The sequence below is a fragment of the Choloepus didactylus genome, chromosome 10 (assembly GCF_015220235.1).
Source record: "Choloepus didactylus isolate mChoDid1 chromosome 10, mChoDid1.pri, whole genome shotgun sequence".
Classification (NCBI taxonomy): domain Eukaryota; kingdom Metazoa; phylum Chordata; class Mammalia; order Pilosa; family Megalonychidae; genus Choloepus; species Choloepus didactylus.
The window spans coordinates 102,144,513-102,159,094 of NC_051316.1; the positions used below are offsets into that span (position 1 = coordinate 102,144,513).

General features: G+C 39.9%; 1 protein-coding gene across 1 annotated transcript in view; it reads left to right on the forward strand.

Annotated features, from left to right (window-relative positions):
* Positions 1 to 4,578, forward strand: part of C5 (complement C5) — a 131,201-nt gene extending 126,623 nt beyond the window's left edge. The window contains exons 40-41 of the mRNA XM_037797345.1: positions 3,353 to 3,491; positions 4,038 to 4,578. Coding sequence (XP_037653273.1) covers positions 3,353 to 3,491; positions 4,038 to 4,176 — 278 coding nt within the window. The 3' untranslated portion in view covers positions 4,177 to 4,578. The remainder of the gene's footprint in view (positions 1 to 3,352; positions 3,492 to 4,037) is intronic.
* The last annotated feature ends 10,004 nt before the right edge of the window (positions 4,579 to 14,582 follow it).

The window sequence follows — 14,582 nt, forward strand, 5'->3', positions numbered from 1 at the left end:
CACTACATGACCTATAGTCTCAATAAATAATTTCTCCTAGTGGCAACAATATTGTTCCTGGTACTGAACGTTCTCTCAGTTTCTGCTAAATTAACAGTAATTGCATTCAAAATGTGTCTAGTCTTATGATATTGTCTGATATTTTTATGTATTAATAAATCTCTATTATCAAGTAAATCATGAAAATACTTTATTGAAGTGCCATATTAAGTTTTCCTAATTTTAATTTGTATTCTCCTTCAGTCTTCTGAATTTTGCAATCATTTGACAAAGTTTCAGGATTTACAAATTTTTAAAAACTTAAAGTTCATTATATTTTTCACTTTTGTCATTAAAAGCAAAACATCTTCAAATAATTAGTTTTTCTTTCAATTAGTTTCTTTCAATTAGTTTTTATTTCAATGGCATGTCATATTTCTTGCATCATTTTCATAGTTCCCTTTACTTATAATAGAATAAATTTTATCATTTACTCATCAATCTGTCAGCTTTAATAAGCATTTTTTGTTGAACAACTAATAATAGTACTGCCATACTGCTAAACTATCATAGCCCAAACAGTAAAATATATATATACATGTACATATATATATATATATATATATATATACACACATATATATACATATTCCTCTCGTGAATGTTTACTCCTATTTCACAATGTCTATCAAAGTGAATCTACCAGTATTTACATGATTTCCAAACTGTTTTTGCAGTTCTAGCACTAGTGACTGCCCTTCAAAATCCAATATTTTTCCAGTTTTCATTATTGCAATTTTTTCAGCTCTTTAGATTATTACTTAATTCTATCTAGTATTTATTAGCTGTATGGTAGTAAATACAAATTTACAAAGAGAATATTTAAAATTATTTTCTTGGCTCATATCTTTATTGAATTATCCAGGGATAACTGAACAGATAATTTAGTCAGTGCCAAATGGAAACATCTAGAAATTTCAAAATTTTTGTTGAAGCCCCAGACTTCTCCATGGCATTATGTTCGCACTAATGCTGTGTTCATAGAAATAACTTTCACTGAATCCTTTTCTCTCAAGCTTCCACAAAATAGTTTTATATTATCTGATATGATTTTGTTATTACTTTCAGTATCTGGAGATCAACAAAAACCATTAAACCATCTTCAAAGTCTTCAATTTTACATTTTCAGTAATTTAAACATTTTTATGTGAAATAGTTGATTTTTTAATTAAAATCTTATTTTTTACCTTATTTATAGTTTCCAAAAACCTGTTTTCTCATTTCGGTAGAGATATATTTTGCAATAAGTAGGACCGTAAGTCTAAATTGCAACAACATATTTGTATTGATATTTTTCTCTTTTAAAATGCTATTAAATATTTTAAGTTTGAAAATGCTTGATTATTTTAAACCATCACTTGAGTTAGAAATTCTAATAATACTGTCTGAATTTTTATTTACCTTATCAACACTCTGACAAGAATTTTTCTAGTTTTTCTTATTTCAAATGTTTCACTGAATGAAACTGATTTGTGATGTTTTTTTACTTTTTTTCCTCACTGAAGATCACAAATTCTCTTTATTTCAACAATTGCAATTCTGATGAAATTTGTAGGTGTTGAGCACTTTACACTTCCACAATCCAACTTTTGAACACCATTTACATCCAGCATTCACCTTACAAGGAATAAGCCATTCATTTTTTACTGAAATAATCCAATACTTTTCATTACAGAAATACAAATTAGTCATTTTATTTTGTATGATTCTTCTAGAGTATCAAAAGACACTCCAAACTGTTGTGATTTTTGCACAGCATCAGATGATCCCAAAGCTGCAATTCTTGAACATCATTTTTACTTTGTTCTCCTGTAGATTCCAAAAATCCATGGTTCTATATAAGAGGAAATGTTAAGAAACTTATGCATATTGTGTTATCTACTCATTCTGGGTGTTCATTTTTAATATTTTTTATAAATTTTAGATGTATAAATATCAAAACACTACCTTCTTACTACTTACACAAAAATTGCTTCACACCAACCATAAACCAAAATTAAAACTAAACTATTTAGAATCAAGGCCAACTATGTAGTTTGAGGACAATGAAAAATTGATATTTCTCCTACAGCACAGGGTACTTAGAATAGGTGAGAATATAGATGAAGAAAGAAGCTGAAGTTAATTCTCTCTTATTTTGAATACGTTTGAATTTACCCATAACAAAACATTTAAAAAATAATAAAGCCCCATGCAGCCACACTGCTTACCATGATAGAGCTGAATCGGCAAATGGTGCTGGGAATGTTGCTCACACGGGAGGCCATGGACTAATGGTCATCGGGATAGCCTCAGAAAATTAGCTTGAACTAATGTGTGTAATTAGAATTAATATTACTAATTAAATTTTACCATTTATACTAACTATTGCATACCAGTTGGTTCAGAAGTTTTCCGGTGTTTTAATAATTTGCATGACTCTGCCAGAATATACAACAATGAATCAGACACAGTACCTGCCTCAAGAAGTATCAGGCTAGCTGGGGAGACAGACAAGTGGAGTGAAACATTGTAACAGGATTCAAGTATAATGGGAGCAAGCGGGAGAGAGATTTTTATGTTAGAGGATCAAGGCAGGCATATTTACTGGATAGGAGACAGATTTTCATGACAAAGAGGATGAAGACATATTTACTGGATATGTGAGGATGGAAGATAGGTCTAAAGATAGGTCAAAATTCAATGGGCCAACATAGGGAAGAATTAATTACACGTAAGGCAATCAGCTTCTTGGGTACTTCTGAGTTCTTTGAGAATCCCAGTTATTCTTAAAACTTTCCAAGTTTTCACATCTTGCACTTTTCTACAAAGCTGCCCATTGCCAGCAACCAAGTACTTTTATGTTTTGCTTTATAACACAAGGAAATTAATATTATTCAACTATAGAGAAGCTCTTTTAATTCCTGGTTCTACAAGAATAATAACAAGCACTTATCTATTGCTTACTGTGGGTCATGCAAATGTCCTAAGCACATTCATATATTAGCCCATTTAATCTCACATTAGTTCTGTGAGGCAGGTTTTATTATCACACCATTTTTCAGATGAGGAGTCTGAAGCCCTGAATAGAGAGTTTAAGTCATATGCCCAGGGCCACACAGCTAGGAAGCAGCACATGGGATTTAACCCAAGGAGTCTGTCTCCAGATTCTGCTGTCTTAAACACATAGATATTGCTGCTCTCTAACAGCCTCCAACTTCTCAAAATAAATTTACACTGATTGGTAAACAGCCATGAGGAACCTGAAATCATGAGAAAGTTTAATTGCAATATTAAAATATCATTGTGATAACCTTACTTGTGCATCTTTCAGGGGAAGCTGTTGCTGAGAAAGACTCTGAAGTCACCTTTATTAAAAAGAGCTCCTGTGCTAATGCTGACCTGGAACAAGGAAAACAGTATTTAATTATGGGTAAAGAAGCCCTCCAGATAAAACACCATTTCAGTTTCAAGTAAGTCACCACTCTTTAGGAGACTGTGATTTTCCCTCCAAAGCAGAGTGTATTTTGTTCTGAAATATGCTATATGTTTCCCACGTGTCCTGCTTTTAACCAACAAACCATTACTGCAAAAGTGAATTAATGTGTGTTAAAACAAAGAACAATTTAAAACCTTAACATATGATATATCTCAATAAAATTGCGTTTAAAAGAAGTCCTTAACTCAGCTGAGGGCTCAGCTGACAGATGAAATAACCAAGCAACGAGTCAAATGAATCTGAGAGTGTCATCTCACCTCCCTGACCACACCCACTCCCAACTGCTCTGACTGCTTTGTTTCTAAAGAGGAACATGTTTAAATAAGCACTTACTATCCATTTTTGTTTTTGTTTTTAAAGAAGACTTTGAAGTAGATGCTAATCCTGCCTTTAGCCAAGGGAGCCCCAAGGAGCTTCACTGTCCCTCAGTGACTGGGCTCACACACAGGAAATCAAAATACAGTTTCTTTCTATCTGTAGCCATAATCACAAACACTCATTTTCATTTTTTTCTTGATAGGTACATCTACCCTTTAGATTCCTTGACCTGGATTGAATATTGGCCTAAGGATACATCCTGTCCATCGTGTCAAGCATTCTTAGCTAATTTAGATGACTTTGCTGAAGACATATTTTTAAATGGTTGTGAAAACGCCTAAAGAAGTTCAGCTGCATCCAGTTTTCACCTATAGACTTCTGTTGACATTTCTGATTGTGTGTGTGTGTGTTTATGTTCATTTAACATTCACAGCTGGTCTTATTTCAAAAGCTCACTTTACTTACAATTAATGGCACTTGCTTTTATTAGAGAACAATTTTAAGAACTGTAACTTTCTAAAATAACATGACCTTGGGGGATATGGAGGCAGATTCTCCAAGGCCATTGGACACCAGAAGCAATGAATTGGAACACCTCCTAAAACCAACCACCCAGGAATGTCTGCTGGAGCCAGAAGGATAGGCCCACTGAAATGTAGTATCTTACAAAAACATGGTCTTTCCTTGAAAGAAAATACCAAAGAACAGAAAACTGATCATTAAAGCCTGACTTTACTTTCAAAGTGTGCTTACAAGCTTATTATTTTCTGCTAGGTCAGCTTCAACAAAACAAAGACAGTCAAAGTGAGAGAGGTGGAGAAAAGTAGAGGCCCTTCACCATAACCTCAGAGCCCTCAGCAAACTGAGAAGGAGGGAGAGTTTGTCTTTGCCTCCTCCACCTTCCATCACCATTTGAAGCATCTCTACTCCCCTCTTTTCCCTCCCAGCACATATTCATTTCCCCAGCACCTTGCTCTTTCCAGTAATTTCTATAGTGGAAAGACTTCTATAGTGGAAAGCAGGTTCCAGTGCAGCAACCTGGTGAAAAACAAAAGAAAACAACAACAACAAAAAAAAAAAAAAAAAAAAAAAAAAAAAAAACTGAAGGGGGTATCAGGAGACCTTGTTTTACTTCAAACCAGGTTCTTGCCTTGAGCCTCTGTCTGAGCTTTATAAAAGAGGATTTATAACAGGAGGTTAATTTTTAATTGACATTTTTTAGCCCTTTAGATCTTACAAATGAGTTCTTACATTTATTCTTTTAATGTCTCAAGAATCTCATGAGGTACAGGAATTTTTATTATCCCCATTTACAGATGAGGAAATTGAGGCTCTGGAAGGTCAAGTAATTTTCCCAGCCTAGTAAGGGGCAAAGTCAGAGACCAAACTCCAAGGCTCACTGCTTTCCAGTTTAATTTACTAAAACTAAAGCAGGAAGCAGTTGGAGTTCTTAGACATAGTTAATCCACTCTGCTGAAGTATCACAAGGAAATAAGAAAATAAGCTCTGAATGTAATGGTAACAGGGACTGAAATGCATTCCTTTTGAAAACAGTAATTTGAGGGAAGAAAAAAATATACCTGCACTTACCAGTTACATAGAACCATGCATGGCTTTTCAGTGTGGCTCTTAAGAAACACTAAGATTTTCCACTTCCAAAAATTATGGATTTTTTTTTTATTTGTCAAAATTCACATTGTAGGCACTCCCTTGGCAAAAACAACCAACTTGCCCAGTATGCCCAAGCTGTCTGCCATTGCGAGTGAGAACACCTCCCCCCTCCAGAGCAGGCCTTCTAGTGCCTCCCATCACCTTTCTGCTGAACTCAGGGCAGAGGGAACCACAGAAGCTGCCCCAGAGCACCAACATCTCTGAACTGCTTTGCTCCACCTCCCCAAACACTTTGGCAAATGCTGGTCAGTCTCGAGTCAGGCCACAGTGGCCTAATTAACCCACAATGCATTTGAACTTGCAAAAGTCAAAGCAGGCTTTTGTGAGTTAGCCTTGCACCTATGCACTTAAACATCACTTTCCTAGTGGGAACTTCACTGACCCTCCAAACCAGCCTGGGCCCCCTTCTTAACATACTCCAGCACCCTGCACTTCTCCAAGGCTCCTATGCACTTGTGGTTATTTACTTAGGCACATGAAATTATGTGTTCAGTGTGCAGCTTCCTGACTACACTGTAAGTTCCATGTGGGCTTTTGTGGTATTTTATTCATCTATATCTTTGTCCTGTGCCTGGCACATTATAGGGACTTAATAAAGGTTCGTGGAGTGACTAATCTAAGGAATGTGGGGAATCAGAAGACCTGAGTTCTAGTCTTGGCTTTGCCCCTAATTGGCACTGATTTGGGACAAGCCTCTTAATCTCTCTGATAGCCTGTAAAACAAGGGAGTTGAACAGTTTTTTATCTTTAGCTCTAAGAAGATATGAAACAGAAAACAAAACCAAATGGCATGCAATCGTCCAAATGTTGGGTTTTGTATTTCTGTCTTTGAATGTGAAGGAAGCTCAGTGAAGTCAGAGAGCTATGTGAGCTGGCGGAACTGCCCAAGTCTTCCTGGAGAAAGGCAGGTGGGTTTAAGCAGGTATAGAGGGGCAGGGGGTATTTCTAGTTGGGAAGAGAAGCATAAAGCCGATTTTCACTGGGAGGAAAAAAGATTATTTTAGGTGGTGCAGATGATCATTGTTCGTTTTAGTGTCTATATGCTTACTTTAACATGTATTAGGAAAAATACAACTAGCACATCAAAGCCATGATAACAAATTTTCTTTTAAAGTAAATTTAAGTCCAAAAGTCTATTTAACAAAAAATATTAAGTAAATAAAAGTACAGGTTGTTCTCAGGGCAAAAATCATGTAAAATCATGCAAATGATTGAAGTTTAGGAAATTCTGGCTTATGGGAAAATGTGGAGATGAGAAAGAGCCAAGCTTGTGACAGGCACAAAGTGAGGAGACCAGCCTCACTCCTTATTTCTCAATGGGTGACCCTGAGCCAAAGTCATGTCCAGCCTGATAGCCAGCCCCTGTGATTGCTAATTTATTCAGCGACATTCCACAAACACGTACTGACTGCCAACTGTATTCCTGGCTCAATTCAAGGTGCTTGGCCTCTGCACTGCTGCCCTTGTAGAACTTAGATTCCAGCTAGGGGAAACACAATAAACAATAAAGGCAATAATTAGGTAATTGAACTTGGATGTTGGAAGATGATAAGATTATGGGAAAAGAAAAAGGGCAGGGTAAGGGAGATTGGGAGTGGCTGGGGGAGGGGCTGCGATTTTAAATAGGGTGGTCAGGTCAGGGTGGGCCTCTTTGAGAAGGGAGATTTGAGCAAAGACTTGAAGGATGAGAAAGAGTCAGTCATGTGCTATCTGGGGGAAGAGAGTCTCAGGCAGAGGAAACACCTGGTGCCCCAGCCTTAAAGCAGGAGCATGCCTGCTGTGACGGAAGAGCAAGGAGGCCAGGGTAGTAGGCAGGAGACAGCAAAGGGGAAGGTAGGTGGAGACGAGCCCAGAGAGGTCACAGGAAACAGATTATGCAAGCCCCAGGAGGGACCTGGGCTTCACAAGTTATGTAACAGAGAAATGACATGGTCTGTCTTCCCATTTTAAAGGCTCACTCTAACTTGTTGAGTTAGCGGCAAGGGTAGAAGTAGGGAAGAAGAGTTAGGAGGCACTGAGTAGACCAGGTAAGAAATGAAGGTGTCTCAGACCGCAGTGGTAGCAGTGGAAGTGTTTTAAAATGGTTATTTTAAAAGTAGATTCAACTGGATTTCTTGATAGATTAGAAATAGGTATGAGAGAAAGAGAGGAGTCAAGAACTCTTCCACCAAATGTTAAATGGGTAAATAAAATGTGGTTTATCTGTGCTGGAAGATAATATTTTCAGTAATCATAACTAACAAAAAATTAGTGTCCAGAATAAAGAACAAAATTAAATCATTGGAAAAATAAGGGAAAAATAAGCATAGGGATATGAATACACAGTTCATATCTGGCCAATAGCATGTGCCAAGATGTTCAAACTCCCAGTGATCCTGATGCACTCATAAATAAGCAAAATTTTAAACTCTGATTATATCACCTATCAGGGAGAATGGGTTGGGTGGGAGAGGAACTCTGACATTACTTGTGGGGAATTAAATTTTTTTATGTGGTTTATCTGTACAATAGAATATTATTCAGCCATAAAAAAGGAATGAAGTACTGTACATGCTACAACATGGATGAACCTTGAAATCGTTATGCTATATGAATGAAGCAAGTCACAAAAGATCACATAATAGGTAAATCCATAGGGATAGAAAGTAGATTAGCAGTTGCTTAGGGCTAGGGGCAGGGGATGGGGATGGGGGGTACAGGGTGATAGCTAAAGCTTACAGGGTTTCTTTGTGGTGATGAAAGTGATCTAAAATTGGCTGTGGTGATGTTTGAACATATCTATGAATATACTAAAAACCATCTAATTGAACCCTTTAAATAGGTGAATTGTATGGTATGTGATTTGTATCTCAATAATGCTGTTTAAAAGAAGAATACCAAGGTTTTTGGCCTGAGTAACTGGAAGAATGGAGTTGTCATTGACTAAAATTGGGAAGCCTTCAGGTGGAACAAGTTAGGGGGAGTTAGGAGTCAGGAGTTCGGGTTGGGACATGTTGGATTTTAAAGGAGAATTAAACATCCAAGTGGAGGCGTAAAAAAAGTAATTGGTCATATAATGCTGGAGTTCAGGAGATGGGTCTGTACTGGAAATATGAATTTGATAATTGTCAGCATACTAAAGTCATTAGACTGTATTAGATCACCAAGGGTGTGAGAATAGATAGAGGCAAAAAAAGTAAAATAAAAACTGGACCAAGGACAGACCTTTGGCGCATGCCAACATTACGTTTTCAGAAAGAAGACAAGGAGGATCCATTGAGTTAGGAGAAAAACCAAGAGTGGGATGTTCTACAAGCCAAGTACAAGAATATAGTTTCTAGGAGGAAGAGTGATCAACATTATCAAATGCTGCAGAAAGGAAAAGTAAAATGAAGAGTTGGCCATTGGGTTTAGCAATATGGAGCCCACTTGTGACCTTGAAAAAAACAGTTTAGTTGGAGTTGTGGGGACAAAAGCCTGATTGGAGTGGGTTGAAGAGTGAATGGGAGGAGAGGATTTGGAGATGGTATGAAGAACTCTTTCAAAGAGTTCTGCCACAAAGAGGTGCAAAGAAATGGGTTGGGGGAAGTAGTATGAAGAAAAAGTTAAGATGGGAGAAATGACAATTTGTGTGCTGAAGAGAATTATCCAGTAGAGAGTAAATAATTGATAATGGGAGAATTCCCTCAAATAGGCAAGAGTGGGCAGGATCTAGATCACAAGAAAGGCGACTGGCTTTAGAGAAGGACATTGCTGGTTCGCCTGTCTGCAGGGGTCGGCAAGCTGGATAATGAAGAAAGGAAGGAAAGGAGAGAGGGGATGTGGACAGGAGGGAAGGAGAGGAGAGGAGTGGAAAGACGGCAAAGAGGGGAAGAGGAAGGGGATTTTGTTTCAAAGCAGATGAGAACTCCGTTTCTAAGAATCCTCTCGATTCCTCTCAGCCGGCAGGGTCTCCACCCTGAAGACATGTTGGCAGAAACGGATCTGTTCCTTGGAGCAGTGTCCACTCCCTCACTGTTTCTGTCATTATAATCAGATACGTGTTTTACATACACAGCCATGAATTATATAATCTTAAATGTCCGAACCAGAAAGGACCCAGCGCTCATTTCATCCAATTCCTTCATTTTCATCTGGGAAAACTGAGACCCAAAGGAGTGGTTGCAGTGCTCTTAAGAGGAAGTTCTCGGACGGGAGCCCAAGGCCTCTGACTTAACGAAGCCCAGTGTTCTTTCCACTGCACGAGAAGAAGTTACAGAGAAATAGATTTTGGCCCCCTGTAAAGAAACATTTTCTTACTAGAGCTGTTCAAAGATAGACTTCTGAGGGGATAGAGCTGTTCAAAGATAGACTTCTGAGGGGATAAGCTTTCTACGAGGCACCAATGTCCCCACTACTGGGACCAATGAGTCCAGCCACTCCTTGCAGGGATGTTGTGGGGGGGATTCAAGGTGGGAGGTTGGCCTCAATGACCTCCAGTTTCCCTTTAGCTCTGACAGGCCGTTAGCAGTCAGGAAAACATCTCCCTGACCTCTTCAAGCTTCTGTTTTCACATCTGAAAAATGGGAGTAAAAATAATTCCCTCTTCTGAGGATTTCTGTGAAACTCAAATGGGTTAATATGGGTGATACATATAAAGTCATTAGCACAGTACCCGGCACATAAATGTAACTTGTGATTATAATAGCATGTCCCTGGCACATAATAAGTGACAAAGCCATCAAATTTATTGCCTGGCTTCATGCTAATTGCTTTTCATGGGTCATCCTGTTGATATTCCACAACAATCCTATGTCTGTCATCGCCCCTGCCTTGGGAACAAAGCGACGGAGGTCCAGGATGGTCAGTGTGCCCAAGGTCACACTCGGGTGAGGGGTGGGCCAGGGTTCAAAGTGGGATCTTCGGGCCACTAAGCCCACGCTCTCAGCCTCTGAAGTCGATGGCCTTCTCACACACCAGGAGGTTGGTACATTCTGTGTAATCTTGAAAAATTCTCTGCTTCCCTGGGCTTCAGCATCCCCATCTACACAATGAGTGGGTTTCACTGGATGCTTTCTAGGGCATCTCCCACCCAAGGATAAGGGGTAAGGCATGGTGCGGGAGCGTGAGGGCTCTCTGTACCCGGGTACTGGGGCAGTGGGAGCACTGGGGGTGGCACGGAAAAGGAGGGAGGGCAGCAGCAGAGCAGACTCAATAAATTTACAGAATGTGTCCTGAAGCCAATTTCCACATTGATAGGATGCAATTTATAGAACTCTGAATTCAAAAGTCCCCCTACCTCTCCTCAAAGGACCCTAATTTGCCAGTAGAGTTGTCATTTTCCCCCTCATGAACAACCTATTGAGTCACAAAATACTGAAGTTTAAAGATTCCCTGGAGACCATCTAATCAACCCCTCCCCACTTCACAGATGAAGAAACAGGCCCAGGGAGGAGCGAGAACTCACCGAGGATCCCACAGCAGAGTCAGGGAAGGGCCTAACCCGCGTAACACACGCCACGGCGGGCAGAGGCCAGTGTCTGCAGGGGAACACTGAACTCAGGGAACTCAGAACCGTCCTGGAAACAGGGGTTTTTGGCCTGGCTGGAGTTTTAGTTTTGGGTTTTGTGCGTGCACACGTCTTCTGTGTTGATGGTGTCAGTGGTGTTAGGAAAGGGGGTTGAAGCCGAGTGAAACAAGAGAAATTGGCGTTGAGGAAAGGATTGTTTGGCTTAGTGGTTTTTTTTCCTGAAATAGAGAATCTCCAGGAAATTAGAGCCAGGACTGAAGTCTAATTTTCTGAGAGCAGCGGAAGAAGGGGAGGAAGGCGATATGCCAAGCAGGGAGGAGAAAGCAGAGAGGTTTCCGGGGTCTGCCGGAGCTGGGGTCGTCATTTGTCCTCTCACCATCTCCGCTCACCTGTAGAGGCCGAAGGCCAAATCGGGGCCTGCTCATTAATTAAAGGCCTGGTCTGGAAATTTACACGGCCCATCAGTTTGGCTAAGGGGTGTGTGTGTGTGTGTGTCAGGGACACAGAGGCGGTAAAAGGAGTTATTATTCTGGGAACACAATATGGTGAGGAAACAGGGTATGGAACTGTGAGGCAGGAGAGCTACCTTACCTTGTGAAGTTGAGAAGTTCCTCAACCCTCTCAAAGCCTCAGTTTGCCCATCTATAAAGTAGAAATAACATTATCAATCTTGAAGGGTTGTAAAGATTAGAAATAATAATTAAGTGCCGAATATAGGATGGCTCGGTTGCAGGAGCCCATGGAGGCTAGCAGGCTGTGTGGTTTCTAACTCCTAAATCTCCATGTCTCCATGCTTTCTTTTAAAAATGAGGTAATGATTTCTCCCAGCCCAACTTAAAGGGTTGGTTGCAAGTATGAGATAAGATCAAACAAGTGAAAGAGCGTTAACCCATAGAATTTTGAAAAATATGGAAACAGCATTAATAATCAAAAGCATCTCTGTTCCAAGAAACCAAGTTCACAGAAATGATGCTCTATTAGGTTATTTTCTTGAGGTAGAGTAGGAACATGTTGGAAATAAAGTAGTTATTTTAGATTAGTTGTCTTTTTCTTACTCCCTGGTTATGTTATGTTTGTTTGAAATATTTTTTTACTGTATGTTTTTTTCAAAAAAATTTTTTATATAGTTAATTTTTTAAAAAAATGGAAAAAATATGCAGAGCCCCCTTGAGGAGCTGGTGGAGAATGCAGGGGTGTTGGGCTTCCCCACCTCGATGGTTGCTGATGTGCTCACAGACATAGAGGACTGGTGGTTTGATGGGCTGAACCCTCTACCACAGGACTTGCCCTTGGCAAAACTTTTGCTGCAAAGGAGAGGCTAGGGCTCCCTATAATTGTAGCTAAGAACCTCCTCCCGAATGCCTCTTTGTTTCTCAGATGTGGCCCTCTCTCTCTAGCTAAGCCAACATGGCAGGTGAAATCACTGCCCTCCCCTCTACATGGGACCTGACTCCTAGGGGAGTGAATCTCCCTGGCAATGTGGAATATGACTCCTGGGGAAGAATCTAGACCCAGCATTGTGGGATGGAGAACATCTTCTTGACCAAAACAGGGATGTGAAAGGAAATGAAATATGTTTCAGTGGCTGAGAGATTCCAAAAGGAGACGAGAGGTCACTCTGGTGGGCACTCTTATGCACAACATAGACAACCCTTTTTAGGTTCTAATGAATTGGAATAGCTAGCAGTAAATACCTGAAACTATCAAACTACAACCCAGAACCCATGAATCTTGAAGATGATTGTATAAAAATGTAGCTCATGAGGAGTGACAATATGATTGGGAAAGCCATATGGACCACACTCCCCTTTGTCCAGTGTATGGATGAATGAGTAGAAAAATGAGGACAAAAAAAAAAAAAAAGGCACCCAGCATTCTTTTTTACTTTAATTGTTCTTTTTCACTTTAATTTTTATTCTTATGATTTTTGTGTATGTGGTAATGAAAATGTTCAAAAATTAATTTTGGTGATGAACGCACAACTATATAATGATAATGTGAAGAATTGATTGTATGCTTTGCTTGACTGCAAGGTATATGAATATATCTCAATAAAAATGAATTTAAAAAAAATAATCAAAAACATCTCTGTTCCAAGAAATCCACAGGCAGAGACTACCTGTTGTGCTTTTAAAAGATTGGGAGAGGGCCCAATCTTAAAAGACCCTTTCCCACGGCCTGTGGATCTGGAGGCTGGGGGTCTTGGAGCAGCGCTACCCAACATCTGATCCTGACCAACACACACATCACCTGGGAGCTTGTTAGAAATGCAACTTCTCAGGCCCCGCTCCAGTCCTCCTGACTCAGAAATTCTGGGAGTGGAGCCCAGAAGTCTGTATTTTAAAAAGAGTTGTAGGCAACATTAAAGTTTAAATCCTGTTCTAGAGCTTGTTAAATTGCAGATTCTGATCCGGTAGGTCTGGGGTGGGGCCTGAGAGTCAGCATTTCCCAGGTGATGCCTTTGATGCTGGCTGTTGGACCATGAGTAACAAGGTTCTAGAGTGTCCTGTAAGGGCAGAGATTCTTGCACTAGGAAAAGTAGCCCACCCTTTATCATCAACACCTGAGTTGGGAGTAATTGTGAACAAGGCCTTTCGGGAGAAAGGCTGAGGCGTTCTGGGAGTAAGGGAAGTACACAGTCAGGGGAGCAAACAGAAAGAGGTCTTCAGGGAAAGGAGAAGGTAGTGGAGTACTAAAGAAAAAGGAGACTGCCTTTGCGGACTGTGCCAAGAACAAGTCTGGGCATTAATTAATCCATTCACTTTGAAATGTCATCTAGGTGTTGGGCTCTATGTTCTTCACATTCATCAACTCATTTAATCCTCAAAACAGCCTACTGAGTTTGGTACTATTATTATCCCCATTTCACAGACGGTAAAGGGACAAACAGAGGGGTTAAGTAACTTGCCCGAGGTCACTCAGCAGGTAAGTGGTGGAGTCAGGGTTTAGAACTCAAACTCATTAAGCACTAGATTCTTCTGCCTCAAATATAGCTTCTGCCCTCAGGAAGCTTCCTACAGTGGAGAACATGGGCCAGTTCGAATAACAGCCAACATTGGGTGATGCTTATTCTGTGCCAGGTAGCATTCTAAGTGCTCAACATTTACCTGCTACTTCAGCCTCATAGCAATTCTATGAGATAGGGGCTCTGATCATCACCTTTCCTCTACAATTGAGGAAACTGAGGCAGAGAGTGATGACGTAAACTTGCCTAACGATGCACATGGCTGAGCCACAATCTTATCCCGCGAAGCCTGTGGGATGAGCTTTGCAGGAAGAAGTGCAATGAGGTGCTGCAAGTGTGCACCTAACCCCTTGGGCAGGGGCGAGGGATGGTCAGAAAACTTCCTTGGGCAAGTGACTTTTAGGCTGAGCCTCGAGACATGAGAAGAACTTAGCAGGTGAAGAGGGCTCTTCCATTTGTACTTTCATTTAAACAGTTTGTTCTCTTTCGCCCTTGTGTTATTTTTCTTTAGTTCATGTGATTTTCTCCTGTGCTGTTGTGATAATTTTCTTTTTGATCCTTCTAATTACCATTGTTTTATAGTTACCATATTCTGATTTGTTTATTCTTAGCTTGTATTTATT